We start from the raw sequence: 20,673 nt of genomic DNA, 5'->3' as shown, positions 1-20,673 counted from the left end.
CCATCCGCCACTCGCGTGTTGCAAACTATCCAGGACGACGCGCGATGTTGGGAAAGAGCCGACGCCTCCAGAATTGGCACCATCATCCTGTGTGGTGTAACCAAACATGTACTTTCTTCTACCCTTTTATCAATAAAATGATATGCAAGCTTTGCGAAAAAAGAAAATGAACTGGACACTTTAGTTTAAGTTGCAGGACAAATTTTTTTTAGAACCAGTTGCAGGACAATATTGGCTGCTGATATTTACATCTTGACATCTGATTACACATGAATCAATATTAAAGGACATAATTTAGACTTCTGCAAGGTATAAAGAAGAATACTAAGCTGTCGGTTTGGGGTTTTCTTCAAAAAAGCGGACACTGTTGCACTTCCGCGAGTGTTGCAATCATACTGGTTACGCCTATAAGCACGAGAAACGCCTACTATCAAGATTAAATGTAGTACAGTCCTCATCTGACTACTCGGAATTCCTCTTGCTCTATGACAACAATCTAAAGTTCAGAACAGATGTGACGTGTACACCTTGAAAAGCACAGTTACGCTACTTGGTACTGGATTATGTGAATCAAGTAAACACAACACCAAGAACTTGATACTCCTTTTCTTGGACGCGGATTTGGTGAGCTTGGTTCCATGCCATAGTAAACTTGGGGAAAAAACTAGAAAAAACAAAAAAAAACTAGAAAACATTTTATAACACGCATAGTCGACCGGTATAATTGCGTATGAAGTTTCACAAAGAGATGACCTTAGTGGTATTTGGGTCAAAAATGACAAGATCGAAGTTATGTTAGAAAACACTCTTTGATGAATAGTAAAGTCTCAATTGTATTTTCTTCACTAAGAGTACCACGGGTGTCAATACTTCACGAAATTTTACATGTCAGTAGAATGGTCAACCAAGTTTTATACCTCAAAATTTCAGATGTTCTAAAATTTTCCTAGTATTGTTTTCGAATTTATTATCCATGTGGGTGTGCATGGAACAATGCTCACCTTTGTTGTTTCATCCTTTTCTCCACCTATAAAATTTCAGTCTTCTTGTTGCCCATATTTGATAGTGATTTTTGTTACTTCTCTCCACCAATATGATTGTGCATAATTTTAGCAGGAGTGTCAAATTCTGATTGTATTTATTTTACAAAATTAGAGGGTCATTTTGTTGTGCACTTCAGCATTTGTGTCTGTACCTTGCCTTCAGTTTTTATTGTGTCATCTCCTCCTTGTATCAAGTGTTCGGTTTCATAAGAGGTGTTCCTAAGACCTGAGATTGTTCATGTGGGAGGGTGTCCAAACCTGGGAATGTGTCAAAGGAAGAATGTATTGAAATATTGTAATGTGCCTATGGAATTTTGCCTATCAAAATAACAATGGTTGTCTTCAGTTATTCTGCAAGGAACAGACTTCTTTTATATATCAATTCAACTTGCTGTAGCATGTCCTCCAATGACAAATTATTATTCCTTCATCCAAACTGTTCTTGAGATATGAAGATAGTCTACAGGAAACTTGCTTGAATGCAATGCATTCTGTTATTCTCATTTTTCATCGCTACTGGAGATCACTTTTTTAGGATTCAAGGATTCACAGGTCATTGTTCTCTACTGTTTTTAAACCTGTTGATACAGACTTTTGCAGGCCTCAAGTAAGAACTGCAGAGTTATTTTGTCTCAAAGCATGTAAGGCAGTGGTGTAAGCACATCAAGTCAGAAGTAATTCACCAAACTTCCCTACTGTCGTACATCATATGAGATTAGCAAAATGAATATGGAGAATTATGCTGATAAGCTAGTAAAAAAACTGAAGGATTAAGTTGTTGCAGCCATTGCCAAAATGTATAATGCATCAGATGAAGTATTACTATAGTAACAAAAAAAAACAGAAACAGAGCAGGTGACATTTCTTATTAACAAGAACAGCATGATGATTTGCAGAGTAAATGACATAGCAAATCAATCCAGAAATCGATGTATGAAATGCAGACTAAACCCAATCTCAATTACACACATCGTTGCAACATGGAATGATTATAAATGGTTCCTAATACAAATGCATCAGAAGAAATAGCAGATACAGAGCAGATGATGTTCCTGGTCCTTGTAAGAGGATGGCAAACAAATCTTACTCCCAAGCGCACAAAATTTAACATCAGAGAAGAAACAACAATCGTACATGACAGAGATAACCAGCGAGACAAAATCACAAACAGTTTATTTGCACAAAGACAAGTACAATTTCCAAACTCCAGATGCGAATAGCTTTGTTTCATGATTCACTTGGAACTACAGGGGAAATAGCGAACTAAACAAGTCAGGTTCTCATCGAGCTTTAGGAATCTGCAGGGGGGCAACGAAGATTGACGACCACGAGGGGCCTATCCGCCGAAGCCGTAGAGGGTGCGACCCTGGCGCTTGAGCGCGTAGACGACGTCCATGGCGGTGACGGTCTTGCGGCGTGCGTGCTCGGTGTAGGTGACGGCGTCGCGGATGACGTTCTCGAGGAAGATCTTGAGGACGCCGCGGGTCTCCTCGTAGATGAGCCCCGAGATGCGCTTCACGCCGCCCCTCCGAGCGAGGCGCCGGATCGCCGGCTTGGTGATGCCCTGGATGTTGTCGCGGAGCACCTTCCTGTGGCGCTTGGCGCCGCCCTTGCCGAGCCCCTTGCCTCCCTTGCCGCGCCCGGACATGGCTGACGGTCTCTCCTTGGTTCGAGCTGCGAGCGAATGTGGGATTGGAGGAGCGGTGGTGGTTGTTTTGTGCGATTTGCCGGGAGGGGGAAGGGGATTTTAAGGGGGGCGAGAGGTGGGAGGAGGCGTTTTCCTGCCGTTCGATGTGGATGGAGTGTACGGTTGAGATCGCGATCCGGGGGAGAGATGCCGCGGATTGATGACCTGGCGGGAGGCACCGATTGCTGGAGTGGCGGGGCGCGTCTGAATTGAGGCGCCAGCTCGAACAAATTTAGGGTGCTTTTTTTTGCGGGTGTTGGGTGGCTGGTCGCAGGGTTCTGCGTTTCCTCCTTTATGTTCTGCGAATTCAAATTTTGCTGTGATTTGTATGGTATATAGCGGAAGGCATGCATGAACGGGAACCACAACTGGTGATATTGAACGTGAGTTGTGAACAATTTCGATACCCAAACTTCGGTTCTACAGTACAAAATTACAACTGACTAGTATAATGCCCGTGCGTTGCCATGGGCTTTTTAGTCTGTTCTAATTCAATTGCACATATAAATACATTACATATTTGTCTCTCGTTTCCCACTTTGTCTATCACCCTGCATCTATCTCTCTAACCTTCTCTTTCTCACTCTTGCTTCCTCTTTCTTTCTAGCCTTCTCTATCTCTCCACGACACAATCCCCTAATGACGAAAAAGGCCTCCCCCGCTTTATATTATAAAGCAACCATCACCTCATACATTCGAGAAGACCGATACACACACCCAAAGCAAGATACAAAGGTGCCGATAAACCATCCCAACGACTACCAAGCATACTACGAATGAGCACAGAAGAACCGCTTCTAGCCGACGGACCACCACATGGTAGATCCACCGAGGAGAGTTGAGATGGCCAACGCCGGAGCGATGACTCCAAAACGGCACCTCCAAGAAGGGCAGGACCAGGACAGCCGCCACCGTCGCATCCCATGGATCAAGTTTTCACCCAGAGCAACACGAAGGGAGTGAGAGTACCGCGGTGGAGCCTGCAAAAAGGAAACAACATCTGCGGATGCCGCCGCCGCCGGCTAGTACAAAGATTGGGCAAGTGATGTACCTTGGTGCTCTGAGCCCCTCCGTCACACCCCTGCTCCGCCAACCACTCGCCCAAGCGGCCATGTTTGCTCGCCCGCACCCAAGCCACGCAAAATGCGCCCAATCAACGCGCCTCCCATCGCCAGGGCCGTGGCTCTGCACCCAAACCACCCTGAGAACATCAATGGGGGTGGCCTCAAATAGCTCCGCCAAGTCTAACCACCGTCGGAACCGACAACGCCCGTCCCACCTGAAGCATTGCCAGAAAGCACTAGGCTGGGGAAAGAGGAAGGGGGAGGAGTGACACACGGCCACAACTGGCACCCCCTATACCGGCGACATGCGACTCAACAACGGCGGAGCCCCGTCCCTCCTACGACCTCCCCCCCACCCTTGTCGAAGCACCCCTACTTCGCCCCACCACGGCTACTGGTGCAGACTGGTGAGAGGCCACAACAGCCGCATGTCTGCCGAAGAGGAGGGTAGATCCACCACCAAGGATGGGCCCAAGAGAAGCCCACCAGCGCCGCACGCCGTCGTCCAGAAGTCGGGGAGGAAGGCCCGACCGGCCTCCAGGACGCGCACGCACCCCCCCACCTTAGCCACGCCACCAGCACTGCCCACGGATCCACGGCAATGTCGGCCGCCCACGGCCCCTGCTAGCCTCGGCCCTCGCCGTCGGACGGGCCGCCGGTGCCAGATCGGACCGGGACTGCCCTGCACGATTCGCCCGAAGGACGAAGCCCCGCCTCCACCGCACAGCCACTGCGGCACCGACGAGTGCCCATGCTACCAGCGTCACAACCTACAACCCAGCTGCCACGCCCTGCACACAGCCCCGCACCCCCGTTGGACCCGCCGCACCCTGCGCCGCCAGAGACAGACGGGGAGGAGAAAGCCCCGCCGCTATCCAGCCTAACCAGGCTTCGCGCGGCGGCCCGCGTGGGCGGCAGCGAGGAGCGCGAAGATGGGCAGAGGCGAGCAACAACTTTTGGGAGCCAATCCTAACTTATCACAATGAGTATGTCTAGGTCTCAGTCCACTGAAATTTAACCAAGTATTAGTTAAGTAACCTAACATACAGGAGAGAGAAAAAACTGTTTTTTTGCATGGATCTTAATGGTAGATCTCATGGATATAGTATCGACTGGGAGTCTTAGTTCTGAGATTGGGCAAGACTGTATCACAATCCCCTAATTACTACTGTGAAAGAAAAACAAAAAATCGGCACACAATCCTGTAATGCTGTCAATTTGACTAGAACATTGATGGCGCGCGTTGCAGCGCCCGTTTATTTTTTCGATAAGATGATAGGAACTTCCACAAATGCATGGACTCATGAAAAATAATGTTAAATTTCCATGTACTAACACATTTGTTGGACAGTAATCAAAGAGGTCAAAAATCCACATCTTGTGTTTCTTGAAAAAAATGGAACACGCCAACTATTTGCAAACACCAAATACAAATTATAAAATAACAAAAATAAATAGCCAAATCTGCAACCTGACCAAAAGAATAACACCTTTGGTAGTAACTATCTCAATCACAGAAATTAACTACAAGGCCATAGAAAGTCAATGTAATGTTTCACTGAAGAATGGAAGAACTATACAACACCTTTAGGTGGTCGCTCATCCATGAGAGAACTACATATATATCATGGATTAGTTTGATGAACTGAAAGGAGAAGAGAGAAAACACATCTAATTTTTTTCACAACAAAAGAGCCCAATTACATAAAAACACGACAAGATATAGTACACAAGACAAAATACATTAGCTACGAGAAATGTTTATGAAGTTTTAACTAAACTCTGACTTCATTTGTATAGTTCCTATTAACTTTCCTACATTAACTTGTAAGCTTGGCACCATTGACCTCACGAGTCAAAAATGTTTGCTTGCTTCCAGGGAGAGGTCCATGTGATATCTAGTTCTATACCCAGAAGCAAAGGGCAATACAATTCAGCGATGGACTAAACACTGCTTTTGTTGGTATCTGCAAAATGTTGTACCATCAAATCATGAAGTGAACAAAATGTTATAATATTAGATCGTAGAGTGAGCAACAGGTTCTGATTTTGGATGGGTAATGTACCCATTCAGATGGGATGCAGAGCCCCAACGAAATGATTGGAATGATTCACCAAAGAAGAGTGACCTGCACCATGAATTTAACAAAGAAGGGGAGAATGATAACTGATAACCAACGTTGCAATACTCACAACAAGCCAAGGTGAAGCTATCTACTCACACAAACAGCCAAAAGTAGGTGGATGTGATCTTTTTGGTTGTCCTTGCACGCCGCCCTCCAGCCCACGGCCATAAGACGACTGCATGTTTTCTTGTTTGTGGCCTTAGAAAAAAGACATAGAAGGCCTTATATAAGGATGCCAATATTGAAATTTTCATTCTCCCTTCAATTAAACTGTAACTTCTTTTTATCAGCCTGCAAAATTTGGGTATCATCTGTAGACGTCAATTTTAGGAGCGAGCTGAAGGGAAAAGGTGCGACTAATTGTTCATGTGAGTACGACCAATTTAGCCAGACAATCGTTACCATCAGTTGTTGCAAGGAAATTCCAACATGTAAGAAGATTAAATGCCATGGTATGGAGTCCTCCAGACTCAGATCCTACCAGTTGGGTGAATGATTAAATCACAAACTGTGCACTGCAAATAAAAGATACAAATATGAAGGTTGATTTGCAATACTAAAGCTGCCATTAGCATATGTACAGATGACCACGAAGACACATGTCTGCTAAAAAAAGGGATAAATATTAGCAGATAAATTATTTAAGAAAGTACACTAATCAGAGATGTAATAGCAGGAAAGAGATGTAATAATAGGAAACATACTACAAATTGGTTTGAGATAGAACATATGCAAACATACACCTATTGTACTACGTAAAAATTGCTATAATGCACCATGAGTAAACTTAGGTGTTTATCGCCTACAAATTCAGTGCTAAGAATATTAGGTGGAGAACCTCACACGACTATAGCTTAACTTAACTATCATAGATGAGAAATTTGGTTATGATGATCATTTTTTACATCGTTAGAAGTTGAGAACATGGGCAAGACGCATAAACCATAAGTCCATAGCTGAAACATGAGTTGTAATCAAGCAACTGTAGCTACACATTTTATTTTATGACAGCAGTAAAAAAGGAATCAATACAGAAAGAGATTATATCCAGAGGATTCTTGAGGGACTCATTTTCCGAAAAATGGACAGTGCTTTGGACACAGAGCAGTCCCATATCCACTATTATTTCTGTTCTTCACACATATGCTGTTTGGAACGCATGTTATAATTGCCTGTGTAGGCGCAATATGAGATGTCATATGTGGCGTGTGGTACTTACAACAACGAAGATTAGCCTATAATATGATAAAATATGTCTTGTAGTGTCTCAGCCATCCCCAATAGTAGCGTCTGGTTCACTTGCTCATGTTGTTGACCCTTGGCCGGTGTGGCCATTGCCTGCTACATCATCCACATCAAGAACATCAGGTTCATGTCGGCCCAAAAACGTCATCATCAGCAGGCCCTACAAAATCAATTCAACAAATCACCACCGGCGAGAGTCATTTCACATGGTCCCAATGGGTAGAGGCATCAACAGAAAGAATCGAAACTGACCAAAACAATCAATCGGACCTGGGAAAACCAAAACAATCAACTGCCCTGGTGGTTATCATCATCATCATCTCTATATGCGCCTCTGATCGCATCTGGCTCCCCAAGTTCGAGCGTTGGCTCCCATGGCCGCCTATTTCAGCTATCAGAAAATTTGGATTGTGGGCACCTGCCGTCCGGCGGAGGGAAGGGAGATCCGGAGGTGCCTGCTGTTGTGCTCGTGCGCCAGCGGAAGGGAGAGGGGAGGGGAGGCCTATGGTGTCCCGATCGAGGAGACACGGAGGGAGGCGTTAGGTTACAGAGCCGTCGCTCATGGCCTCAATCCACGCACACCACCGGCACACCCACCATACGCCATCGGCGAAGCAGCCTCCTCCTCTTTGCCATCGCTTGGCGCAGGGAAAGGGAAAGAGGAGCAAGACCGCCGAAGACATGCCGCAGATCTTACCCCATCGCCACCATCACTGTCGCTCGAGCGCCTCGCCTCCATCCCACGCTGGATCCCCTCGCAAGCTTGATCCCCAACCGCGCCTCGGCTGGACTGGATCGACGAGTCAGCGACAGATCGCTCGGTTAGACAAATGGGCTTCAATACCAGGCCGACCAAGCCCAATCAACCACAAGCCTTAGAAAAAGTCCTGAGAGTAGCGGCTCTTTAGGACACGCAGCCCAGGTCGCGGTAAGCACGCGCGGAAACCACCATCTGACGGCCAGAAACGATTCAAAAGCAAAATCCGACGGCCAAAATCATTGGGGGCGTGAAAGAGCTTGGTTTAGGCTTGGTTATAATGTATCTAAATTTGATTGAAGCATGGAACCCAAAGAGAAGTGCGCTAGAGAGAGGAAAGAAATAGAGCAACCAATTACCGACGACATTACGGTAGAAGAAAACAGAGACATAAGCGACGGGCGGTATAGAGATGCTTGTGCAGCTTATACACATAGGCACACAGCACATACGTACCTAGAAGGATATTGTGATCCGCTGCGGCACGCCACGCCGAGACACACATGCTGGCATGCATTGCTCTCTCTTTTTAATAGGAACACATATGTAATTTGATTACAGTTACGAATTTTAAAGCTGGTTCCTCGATTGTAGCAGAACAAAAGAATAGATTTTTTGCTATCCTAGGTGAATGCCCGTGCGTTGCCACGGCACAACAAAGATGTAGATATTGATCAGTAACCAAAGGGTTCTTAATTCTAGTTTGCAGACATCAACCACATTAGATGTACATGTTTCATATAAATTTTCTTTATTAAATGTCCAACAAAGTCGACAATGCATATAATACCGACATCTTCATTTTAAATAAAAAAACATGAGGTAGCAAACTCTCATAACTGTTGATAAAACTACAATGAAGTTTAACCAAAATTGTATTATATCAATTTCAACCCATTTTTTACTCCAAAAGGAAACTAATACAAATTATCCATAATAAATGCAAAAAATTGACGGAACCATCTGAATCAAGGCATTTTTTTACAACATCTGAATCAAGGCATAATGTTAGTGCCTCCCTAATTGATTTCTAACCTTGATGTCTCTTCGTATATTTTAGTAGCCCAGAAAAAGTAGTCTAGACGATCTATACTCACTCTGATTATTGGGAGCAAGGGATGGTTACTGGTTAGAGTAGCAGATGAACAACAATGGGCGATACAAGAAATTGACTTCGCGTGCCAGACGACACTGGCGTACAATGGAACTAACCTGATACGACTTACTGGTTAGAGAAAAAGATGCCTCGCCCCGCGTCGTCCCTAGGGCGGCTCGGGGGAACCCGAGGAACGCCGCCGCCGCCCCCCTCTACATCACGCCCCCCTCCCGCCACCGCCGGATGAGTCCGCCGGACGAAGCCCGCGTCAGAGGACGGTGGCGGCAGGGATCTCCGCTCGCTCGGCGGCCTAGGTCGCCGGTGTGAGCCCGTGGTTGTGGGAGTCTCGTCCTCGACGTCTCCGGCCGGCGTGGCGGCTGCTCGGCGCGGCGTCCTCGACCTCTCGCAGGTGATGGGCTGCCGGCTGCTCGTGGCTGCCTCGATGCGACGGCGTCCCGAGGTTTCAGATCTGGCCGTGGCGGGCTCGGTCGATCTGGCCCGTTGGCTTCGGCCCGCGGTGAGGTTGGTGGTCGTGCGTGGTGATGGCGCCGCCGCCGCGCATGAGGTGCTTGGGCCAGTGGGTTTGCATGCTGGCGGCGCTGGGGTTCCCCCATCCTCGTCCGACAGCGTGAGGGTGCGGAGGTAGGGTTGCTTCGGGCGAAAGCCGACGGCGCGGTGTCTGCGGATGTCGCTCTCCTCCTGGGGGCCGTTGTGGAGTTCTCCGACCTCCTCCGCTCTCGGGTCACTTTCTTCGGGTGAAAGCCCAGGACCTGCGGTGCAGGACCAGACGATGGCATGGCATCGCTTCCCCTCCTAAGGGCGTCGTCTTGAAGATCGTGATTCCCTGCGTGCTTTCCCAGAGCTGGACTTGCACGACATCGCGGCAGGTGGCCGACGATGCGCTCAGAGGTGGAGCGGTGTTTCCTCCTCCGCGTCGAAGACGGCGGATCTCGGCGGCGTGACGCAGCGGAGACTCGGCGCCCGATGCGTGTAGATGGACTCGCGCAGGAGGAGGTGGCTGTCTGGCGTCATGGTGGCGTCGATGACAGAGTGGCCTAACAAGGTAGAAGGCTCAATATCTGCTCTGAAGACGGACCTGTAGAAGATGGCGGCGACGACACATGTGAGTGCGTCAGACCGTTTTGTGCCCCAGACCCGGTATGTGGCTCGGCCGGGGCTTCCGGCTTTTGATGGTAGGTTTAGATGAGTGGTCTGGGTATTTGGCCTAGCTAGCATCCCTTCATCATATGGATAGGAGTAGTGACATATGTTGCCAAGATGGCGGATTTAGGCATATTGTTGTAATACTTTGTAAGGTCAACGAGAATAATCAATAAAGTGGCCGCATGCATCTCCTAGATGCGGAGGCCGAGGGTCATCCTCCTTTTCTAAAAAAAAAGAAGTGGTAGTATTTGCAGTGCAATGGAACTAACCTGATACAACTTATTTGAGGAGACGACAACAACAGCCAAGGAGGCGGCATCGTCCAAGAGGAAGTCCTTGACATGTGACCTGGGCAGCGTCTTGGTCAGGTACTCGGAGTCAGAGATGATGCTGCCATTGCTCACACTCGCCGGGACACACTGCCGTCGCCGTTGCCGCAGTCTTTATTGCTGGGGCTGGTGCTGGTATCTTCCTCCTTTATGCTTAATTCTATCACCGAGCCACATTTGACCTGATTTAGTAAGTTCAATTTACCGACATTATTTGTAGCACAAACTAAACAGTGAAACATGATTTTAGAAGAGTTAAGATATATGTGGGACAGTGTGTCGTGTCACTTTCATATGCTTTCTTAAATGACCAAAAGGAATGGGGACTTCAGTTTTCACAAATGAGGAATCTTAAAATGGTAACGATTAATGAATAACAAGAGCTAATTCTTCAATCCCAACTAATTTCCTGGATTTCAAAGCAAAGCACCAATGCGCCATGACATTTGTCTGTATCACACTGCACCAAGTAATTTCGCATCATGCTTTGAAGCTACCGTGTCTACAATTTTGAACTCAATGGCATAGTAATTTGGTACAAGATAAATGTAGTTGCACACAACACCTCTTCATAATGGCCGGAGCACCGTGGTAACCGCACAAGTGAGAGCACAAGCCATCCTCCATCTCCAGTCGCACAAACACACTCAATATAATTTTTCAAATAAAGCATGCCTCATCTTCAGTCGCACAAACACATTCGATATAAAGTCCTTTTATCAAGTTAAGACATCTATATCTTGCAAATAAAGCATGCCCCATTAATATAATTTCTTATAAGTTGATAAAAGGAGAAGCATACACATAGAAAATAATTTGACTATTTGTGTGAAACAATTCTAACACAAACACACCCACATGGTAGAAAGGATTTTGTGGATGCCATCATATGAACACGCAGATCTAAAAGTATTAAATATTCCATGGCAATGCTATGTACTTTTCCGTCTAATCTATTTTGCAATATCATAACACAAGTCATTACAAACAACACTTGCCTTGTCCCCTCAGGTATTCTCGAGGTTTTAGCGTAATGCCAATTGAGCATTGTTCAACAAAAGTACTATTGAACTGGCTAAGAACTTATATTTTACCTAAGTGCTACTGCGATCTATACATCAAAGCATAATCAGCCTACAGATATTCCTACATCAAAAAAATTATTTCTTCTTTGAGATACTCACTCGGTCCCATAATATAGGATTTGGTGCTGCTTGCAAGATGCCCTCTTGCGCCGATTTCACTCGCTGTATCTTGCGTACGTGCAGTACCACGTCATTGTCAAGGAAAGCACGCTGCCATTGGCAGAGCTCCTGCAGGTTAAAAGGAACCTCCTTCTCTTGGTACCAGCAAAACCCACGGGTCAAAGGGCCCACCCCGTTGTTCGGGGTGCTCAAACCTATAAGCTTGTCAACTGCAAAATCTTCTGATCTGCGAAAAAGGAATGGATAATTCGTCAAGGGTTTTACATCGATAGAACAATAAAGGGAACATAACACAAATGGAAACGACCCTCATACACACTCTGATCTGTGTAGACAGTTCTTATGTATATATAAGAGGAATGACATAGGGACAGATTGCCAATGGTTGTCAGAAACAACCTGAACCAAGCATAGAAATATTGTGCATTATATAGATAGATGCGGCACAGCCTGAACCAAGCTTAGAAATATCATGCATTAAATAGATGAATGCAGTGGAACGCACACATAGTTTAATATTAATATATCCTGCAAGAGATGTGTAATATACATGTTCAGGACTTTAAATTTATGGGTAGAAGTAAACAAATATAGTCTGTCCAACGACGACCATCATGTATGTATTTTATGGGCAAATTATCGCATGATAAATGGATTGAAAGGAGAAAATGAAAAACCCTAGCTCGAATCTGTACCTAAGTGATATATTCTTCTCAGGCTTCTCAACTACGGCACTTCTGTGAACATAAAAATAATTGCAGATCCATCAACAACAAAATTAATTTCACATTGGTCAGAATCAGTTCAGATCTCACCTAATACAAACACATGCCCTCTTCATGAGACCCTGAACCTGCCCTTAGAGTTCAAATAAATGTACCATTTGATAGCAGACTAATACTTTGTTTTTGCTTTATACATGACTTGCTCACTGCTCATAGTATAAAGCTAAGTCGGTTGTAAAGGGAACTGGAAAAACCACTCAAAAAAGTTAGAGAGCCCAGAAAAACTTCTGGACTGAAGTATAACTACTGAAATGGAGCGCGCACCTGCCGTCGAGATGCAACCGCTCGGGCGCTCGATCGCAGAAAACGAATCCGGGGAATATGAGGACGGAAAGGTCTGCTGGTCTGCAATTGAGATGCAAAGAATCATGATTTATATTCAGGAGACCAAACATGGTAATAATCTAAATTTTCAGCTCAGGAACACAAACACTCGCAGCAATCTCGAAGGCACAAATTTGCCAATAATAGAACCAGATATAGACAGAAAGAACATCTTCACTCCCACTTAATCCAAGCAATGGTTCCAGTCAATCACAACTTCAGAAACAACCTTCAATAATCTGCATTCAAGAGGTCAACTAAATTAAAAATATTGTAAGTAACAAGCATTTAGGCCGGTGATATTCTTATAAACGTGTTGTCGAAGATTTGTAGAAACAAACTAAACGAGCTCTATCTTCTTTTCACTGCTTTTTTCTTTTGAGGATAGAAAAATAGAAATACCTCTGTTGGACCGCTCAAGTAGTAAAAGGGATCATTGCCCTTGCCTACACATGGGCCATGGCTCCAAATTCATAAGTCATGATCATTTGCATTCAGAGACTATCTTCAGAAGGATCTTGTTTGTGTTAGTGCTTCAGTATTGTCTGCGGCAAAGGATTAATAAGTTTGTTTTTGCACATGTGCGCATAGCAGCTAGCTGCGGCTGATATGTTTGTTGCGTATCTTGGCTAATTTTCCTGAATTCAGACGTGAGGAACGAAACATTAGAATCAGGAGTACAAAACCTTGCCTAGCATATATATTACACAACTACTATCTAACATCACAAACTGGCCTGCAGTGGGGTAATAGGAAATGATCATATGACGAAAAATTAAACATAAAAGAAAATATTCTTGGAGAAGGAAGAACATGTCAGGAGGATCTGGTGAACCTGCTACGCATACTCATGTGGACTTACGGTTCCGGTGAAGTGGAAGAGGGGATCACGAGCAGCGGCGGGATGGTCGGCGCTGGAGCTCATGGCGAAGTGGACCCGTGGCGCGGCGGCGGAGGAAGGGGTCGTTGGCGCGGGCAGCGGCCGCGGTGGGACGTGGGGGCGGCAGCCGCGGCTGGAGGTGGAGCGGCAGCCGCCGCTGGATCTGGGCGCGACGGCCACGGCTGGAGCTGGGGCGGCGGCCGCGGCGGGAGGTGGCGGGGGCGGCCGCGACGGGCGGTGGCGCACCACGAGACGGGTTAGCGTTTGAGGGAGGAAGATGGGGGAGGGGATCGGCGGCGGCTGCGAGGGCGAGGGCGAGGGCGGCGGCTTGATGTGTGAGGGCAACGGCGAAGGGACCTGGAGGCTTCCTCGCTCGCTCGCTCGTTCGCACGTTGCCAGTCCAAGACGGGTTTTTTTCGCTGGTTTTCTTTCGTCGGTTTATTTTTGTCCGTTTTTTTGCATGGAGGGGAGTACCTGGAGGCATCGCTCCCTCATAACGTTATTGGTTGGTTCGATTTTTTTACGTGGAGGGAACTACCTGGAAGGTGGGAGGGAGTATGAAAATAAACCGTCTCGGTTGAGCGGGAGGTGGGAGCAAGTACCAAAGAAGTACCAAAAAAGACCGGGTGAGGTGGGACGAAAATAAAACCTGGAACGCGACCTACCAACTGAGACATTAGGAGTAGAGATTATTATTTTCCTTCAAATATCTCCATCATACCATCTTCCTTTGTCAAATTCAAATGGGTTGAACATGTTAAAAAATGTTGAAAATCTGTGTGAAGATTAGAATTTTCCATTGGTTGATGCTTACAACTAGCATATTGATTAAGAACATCTTCAACAATAGCCCTATAATTTGATGACCAAAAATTGTTTCTATGAATGGAGATAGAGGTTTTAAGTCTCTGGAATTTTTTTTGGTTTTTCCAGCAGAACAAAAGTTGGTGACCAGAGATTTGAAAAGCAAATCAGACATGAACATAAATACATAGTTCATTGCACAAATTTTCAACTCAACGAAATGTAGAACATTATTAAACATAAAACAACATAAATTAAGCTATAGCACTACATTGGGATAAATTAAGAGCTAGCTCTAGTCCTTGTCGGGATGCTAGTAGTCGTCGGAGGGGTCGGCCTCGGGGTCAACGGAGGTAGACCGGAGTGGGCTTTATCCGAAGTCCTCTTACCCCAGGTCATCGGAGTCATCCGAGAGCTGGTGCACTGGTCATTCTGGGTACTCGGGCCGAACCCCGCGTCCTTAGGGTCCCTTGCAGGGCAACTCTCATTTTGCCCAAGGGGGTATAAATACCCTCTTCTCTGACCTCTTAACCTAGCCATTGACTTCGAGTTGTTCTTCATTTATGTACTCTAAAATATTGATCACACCAAATTTCCCACTCAAACCCCACCAACTTTTGGGATTTGTAAGAGGTTCACCTGATCTATACTTCCAGCAAACCGATTGCTAATTCCCCAACTCGTTCATCATCAATGCTTGTTACTCTTGTAGATTTGAGCTGTTGGGCGGTAGGAGTCAAGGCCCAAAAGACCAACCCCGAGTGATTTGAGACTCATTCGTTGGGGGTGACTCAAAGGGACAATAAGGTTAGCCACTTGGTGGCTATCTAGAGCTTTGGTTCCAACACCTCTCCAATAGAGATTAACGCTTCCCAAATAGTATGAATTTTGGGATAAATATGTGTCCTTGACACACTTGTGTTGGGGAACGTAGTGATTTCAAAAAATTTCCTACGCACACGCAAGATCATGGTGATGCATAGCAACGAGAGGGGAGAGTGTTGTCTACGTACCCACGCAGACCGACTGCGGAAGCGTTGACGCAACGTAGAGGAAGTAGTCGTACGTCTTCCCGATCCGACCGATCCAAGTACCGTTACTACGGCACCTCCGAGTTCTTAGCACACGTACAGCTCGATGACGATCCCCGGGCTTCGATCCAGCAAAGCATCGGGGAGGAGTTCCGTCAGCACGACGGCGTGGTGACGATCTTGATGTTCTACCGTCGCAGGGCTTCGCCTAAGCACCGCTACAATATGATCGAGGTGGAATATGGTGGCAGGGGGCACCGCACACGGCTAAGGAACGATCTCAAGGATCAACTTGTGTGTCCTAGGGTGCCCCCTGCCTCCGTATATAAAGGAGCCAAGGGGGAGGGGGCGGCCGACCAAGGAGGGCGCGCCAAGGGAGTCCTACTCCCTCTGGGAGTAGGATTCCCCCCCCCCCAATCCTAGTTGGAATAGGATTCCTCGAGGGGGGAAAGAGAGAGAGGGGGCCGGCCACCTCTCCTTGTCCTAATAGGACTAGGGGAGGGGGGAGGCGCGCGGCCACCTTGGGCTGCCCCTTTCTCCTTTCCACTAAAGCCCACTAAGGCCCATATAGTTCACGGGGGGTTCCGGTAACCTCCCGGTACTCCGGTAAAATCCCGATTTCACCCGGAACACTTCCGATATCCAAACATAGGCTTCCAATATATCAATCTTTATGTCTCGACCATTTCGAGACTCCTCGTCATGTCCATGATCACATCCGGGACTCCGAACAATCTTCGGTACATCAAAATGCATAAACTCATAATAACTGTCATTGTAACGTTAAGCGTGCGGACCCTACGGTTCAAGAACAATGTAGACATGACCGAGACACGTCTCCGGTCAATAATCAATAGCAGGACCTGGATGCCCATATTGGCTCCTACATATTCTACGAAGATCTTTATCGGTCAGACCGCATAACAACATACGTTGTTCCCTTTGTCATCGGTATGTTACTTGCCCGAGATTCGATCGTCGGTATCCAATACCTAGTTCAATCTCGTTACTGGCAAGTCTCCTTACTCGTTCTGTAATACATCATCCCGCAACTAACTCATTAGTTGCAATGCTTGCAAGGCTTATGTGATGTGCATTACCGAGAGGGCCCAGAGATACCTCTCCGACAATCGGAGTGACAAATCCTATTCTCGAAATACGCCAACCCAACATCTACCATTGGAGACACCTGTAGAGCTCCTTTATAATCACCCAGTTACGTTGTGACGTTTGGTAGCACACAAAGTGTTCCTCCGGCAAACGGGAGTTGCATAATCTCATAGTCATAGGAACATGTATAAGTCATGAAGAAAGCAACAACAACATACTAAACGATCGGGTGCTAAGCTAATGGAATGGGTCATGTCAATCAGATCATTCAACTAATGATGTGACCTCGTTAATCAAATAACAACACTTTGTTCATGGTTAGGAAACATAACCATCTTTGATTAACGAGCTAGTCAAGTAGAGGCATACTAGTGACACTAAGTTTGTCTATGTATTCACACATGTATTATGTTTCCGGTTAATACAATTCTAGCATGAATAATAAACATTTATCATGATATAAGGAAATAAATAATAACTTTATTATTGCCTCTAGGGCATATTTCCTTCAACTTGTGGTTAGTCCTTTCCAACACCTTTACTTCTTTATATGCTTGTTGGCTTGCTAATCAGTTTGTTCCTTAACACACCCTGTTGCTTGCTTGCTTGTTCTATGTTGTTCTCATCTACATATAATATCAGAAATGCTACAGAGCTCCCACTCACTTTCTTGTAAATACAGGCTTCTCCAAAAGTCTGTATAAAACCAAATGCTTTGATCACACTATCAAAACGTTTATTCCAACTCCGAGAGGCTTGCACCAGTCCATAAATGGATCGCTGGAGCTTGCATACTTTGTTAGCTCCCTTTGGATCGACAAAACCTTCTGGTTGCATCATATACAACTCTTCTTCCAGAAATCCATTCAGGAATGCAGTTTTGACATCCATCTGCCAAATTTCATAATCATAAAATGCGGCAATTGCTAACATGATTTGGACAGACTTAAGCATCGTACGGGTGAGAAGGTCTCATCGTAGTCAATCCCTTGAACTTGTCGAAAACCTTTTGCGACAAGTCGAGCTTTATAGACAGTAATATTACCGTCAGCGTCAGTCTTCTTCTTGAAGATCCATTTATTCTCAATTGCTTGCCGATCATCGGGCAAGTCAACCAAAGTCCATACTTTGTTTTCATACATGGATCCCATCTCAGATTTCATGGCTTCAAGCCATTTTGCGGAATCTGGGCTCACCATCGCTTCTTCATAGTTCGTAGGTTCATCATGATCTAGTAGCATGACTTCCAGAACAGGATTACCGTACCACTCTGGTGTGGATCTCACTCTGGTTGATCTACGAGGTTCAGTAGTATCTTGATCTAAAGTTTCATGATCATCATCATTAGCTTCCTCACTAACTGGTGTAGGTGTCACTGAAACAGTTTTCTGTGATGTACTACTTTCCAATAAGGGAGCAGGTACAGTTACCTCGTCAAGTTCTACTTTCCTCCCACTCACTTCTTTCGAGAGAAACTCCTTCTCTAGAAAGGATCCATTCTTAGCAACGAATGTCTTACCTTCGGATCTGTGATAGAAGGTGTACCCAACAGTCTCCTTTGGGTATCCTATGAAGACACATTTCTCCGATTTGGGTTCGAGCTTATCAGGTTGAAGCTTTTTCACATAAGCATCACAGCCCCAAACTTTAAGAAACGACAACTTTGGTTTCTTGCCAAACCATAGTTCATAAGGTGTCGTCTCAATGGATTTTGATGGTGCCCTATTTAACGTGAATGGGGCCGTCTCTAGAGCATAACCCCAAAATGATAGCGGTAAATCAGTAAGAGACATCATAGATCGCACCATATCTAATAAAGTACGATTACGACGTTCGGACACACCATTACGCTGTGGTGTTCCGGGTGGCGTGAGTTGCGAAACTATTCCACAATTTTTCAAATGTACACCAAACTCGTAACTCAAATATTCTCCTCCACGATCAGATCATAGAAACTTTATTTTCTTGTTACGATGATTTTCAACTTCACTCTGAAATTCTTTGAACTTTTCAAATGTTTCAGACTTATGTTTCATTAAGTAGATATACCCATATCTGCTTAAATCATCTGTGAAGGTGAGAAAATAACGATATCCGCCACGAGCCTCAATATTCATCGGACCACATACATCTGTATGTATGATTTCCAACAAATCTGTTGCTCTCTCCATAGTACCAGAGAACGGTGTTTTAGTCATCTTGCCCATGAGGCACGGTTCGCAAGTACCAAGTGATTCATAATCAAGTGGTTTCAAAAGCCCATCAGTATGGAGTTTCTTCATGCGTTTTACACCGATATGACCTAAACGGCAGTGCCACAAATAAGTTGCACTATCATTATCAACTCTGCATCTTTTGGCTTCAACATTATGAATATGTGTATCACTACTATCGAGATTCATCAAAAATAGACCACTCTTCAAAGGTGCATGACCATAAAAGATATTACTCATATAAATAGAACAACCATTATTCTCTGATTTAAATGAATAACCGTCTCGCATCAAACAAGATCCAGATATAATGTTCATGCTCAACGCAGGCACCAAATAACAATTATTTAGGTCTAATACTAATCCCGAAGGTAGATGTAGAGGTAGCGTGCCGACCGCGATCACATCGACTTTGGAACCATTTCCCACACGCATCGTCACCTCGTCCTTTGCCAGTGTTCGCTTAATCCGTAGTCCTTGTTTCGAGTTGCAAATATTAGCAACAGAACCAGTATCAAATACCCAGGTGCTACTGCGAGCTCTAGTAAGGTACACATCAATAACATGTATATCACATATACCTTTGTTCACCTTGCCATCCTTCTTATCCGCCAAATACTTGGGGCAGTTCCGCTTCCAGTGACCAGTCTGCTTGTAGTAGAAGCACTCAGTTTCAGGCTTTAGGTCCAGACTTGGGTTTCTTCTCCTGAGCAGCAACTTGCTTGCCGTTCTTCTTGAAGTTCCCCTTCTTCTTCCCTTTGCCCTTTTTCTTGAAACTAGTGGTCTTGTTAACCATCAAGACTTGATGCTCCTTCTTGATTTCTACCTCCGCGGCTTTCAGCATTGCGAAGAGCTCGGGAATAGTCTTATTCATCCCTTGCATATTATAGTTCATCACGAAGCTCTTGTAGCTTGGTGGCAGTGATTGGAGAATTCTGTCAATGACGCAATCATCTGGAAGATTAACTCCCATCTGAATCAAGTGATTATTATACCCAGACATTTTGAGTATATGCTCACTGACAGAACTGTTCTCCTCCATCTTGCAGCTATAGAACTTATTGGAGACTTCATATCTCTCAATCCGGGCATTTGCTTGAAATATTAACTTCAACTCCTGGAACATCTCATATGCTCCATGACGTTCAAAACGTCGTTGAAGTCCCGATTCTAAGCCGTAAAGCATGGCACACTGAACTATCGAGTAGTCATCAGCTTTGCTCTGCCAGACGTTCATAACATCTGGTGTTGCTCCAGCAGCAGGCCTGGCACCTAGCGGTGCTTCCAGGACGTAATTCTTCCGAGCAGCAATGAGGATAATCCTCAAGTTACGGACCCAGTCCGTGTAATTGCTACCATCATCTTTCAACTTTGCTTTCTCAAGGAACGCATTAAAATTCAACGGAACAACAGCACGAGCCATCTATCTACAATCAACATAAACAAGCAAGATACTATCAGGTACTAAGTTCATGATAAGTTTAAGTTCAATTAATCAAATTACTTAAGAACTCCCACTTAGATAGACATCCCTCTAATCCTCTAAGTGATCACGTGATCCAAATCAACTAAACCATAACCGATCATCACGTGAGATGGAGTAGTTTTCAATGGTGAACATCATTATGTTGATCATATCTACTATATGATTCACGCTCGACCTTTCGGTCTCCGTGTTCCGAGGCCATATCTGCATATGCTAGGCTCGTCAAGTTTAACCTGAGTATTCTGCGTGTGCAAAAACTGGCTTGCACCCTTTGTAGATGGACGTAGAGCTTATCACACCCGATCATCACGTGGTGTCTGGGCA

General features: G+C 45.4%; 2 protein-coding genes and 1 long non-coding RNA gene across 4 annotated transcripts; all 3 read right to left on the bottom strand.

Moving 5' to 3' along the window:
* Nucleotides 1-2,201: 2,201 nt before the first annotated feature.
* Nucleotides 2,202-2,776, bottom strand: LOC125532940 (histone H4). The gene has a single exon (XM_087526494.1). It carries the CDS (start codon nucleotides 2,689-2,691, stop codon nucleotides 2,380-2,382), a length of 312 nt encoding a protein of 103 aa, XP_087382620.1. The 5' UTR covers nucleotides 2,692-2,776; the 3' UTR covers nucleotides 2,202-2,379.
* A 2,810-nt stretch (nucleotides 2,777-5,586) lies between these two features.
* On the bottom strand, nucleotides 5,587-7,950 carry LOC147991843 (uncharacterized). 2 transcript variants are annotated; one of them, XR_015614138.1, is made up of 4 exons: nucleotides 7,436-7,950; nucleotides 6,017-7,325; nucleotides 5,861-5,923; nucleotides 5,587-5,761 (listed from the first exon to the last, which is right to left on the bottom strand). It is a non-coding gene; the product is annotated as an uncharacterized LOC147991843 (long non-coding RNA). The 2 variants fall into 2 exon arrangements; XR_015614132.1 differs by having other exon boundaries at nucleotides 5,587-5,923.
* A 2,423-nt stretch (nucleotides 7,951-10,373) lies between these two features.
* On the bottom strand, nucleotides 10,374-12,997 carry LOC147991842 (uncharacterized). The gene is made up of 6 exons (XM_087538838.1): nucleotides 12,933-12,997; nucleotides 12,766-12,846; nucleotides 11,696-11,942; nucleotides 10,587-10,693; nucleotides 10,452-10,530; nucleotides 10,374-10,406 (listed from the first exon to the last, which is right to left on the bottom strand). The coding sequence occupies exons 1-6, from the start codon at nucleotides 12,995-12,997 to the stop codon at nucleotides 10,374-10,376; spliced, it is 612 nt and encodes a 203-aa protein (XP_087394964.1).
* Between the last annotated feature and the right edge of the window lie 7,676 nt (nucleotides 12,998-20,673).

The sequence above is a fragment of the Triticum urartu genome, chromosome 1A (genome assembly GCF_056163025.1).
Source record: "Triticum urartu cultivar PI428250 chromosome 1A, HENAU_Tu73, whole genome shotgun sequence".
Classification (NCBI taxonomy): Eukaryota; Viridiplantae; Streptophyta; class Magnoliopsida; order Poales; family Poaceae; genus Triticum; species Triticum urartu.
This window is presented reverse-complemented; position numbering and strand designations above follow the sequence as displayed.

Coding starts and splice junctions, on each gene's coding strand:
- LOC125532940 (XM_087526494.1), bottom strand. CDS start 2,691: ATGTCCGGGCGCGGCAAGGGAGGCAAGGGGCTCGGCAAGGGCGGCGCC.
- LOC147991842 (XM_087538838.1), bottom strand. CDS start 12,997: ATGTTCTTTCTGTCTATATCTGGTTCTATTATTGGCAAATTTGTGCCT. Junction 11,943..12,765: donor CGGTTGCATCTCGACGGCAG/GTGCGCGCTCCA, acceptor CCTTTTTCGCAG/ATCAGAAGATTTTGCAGTTG. Junction 10,407..10,451: donor CCTCAAATAAGTTGTATCAG/GTTAGTTCCATT, acceptor CTTTTTTTTTAG/AAAAGGAGGATGACCCTCGG.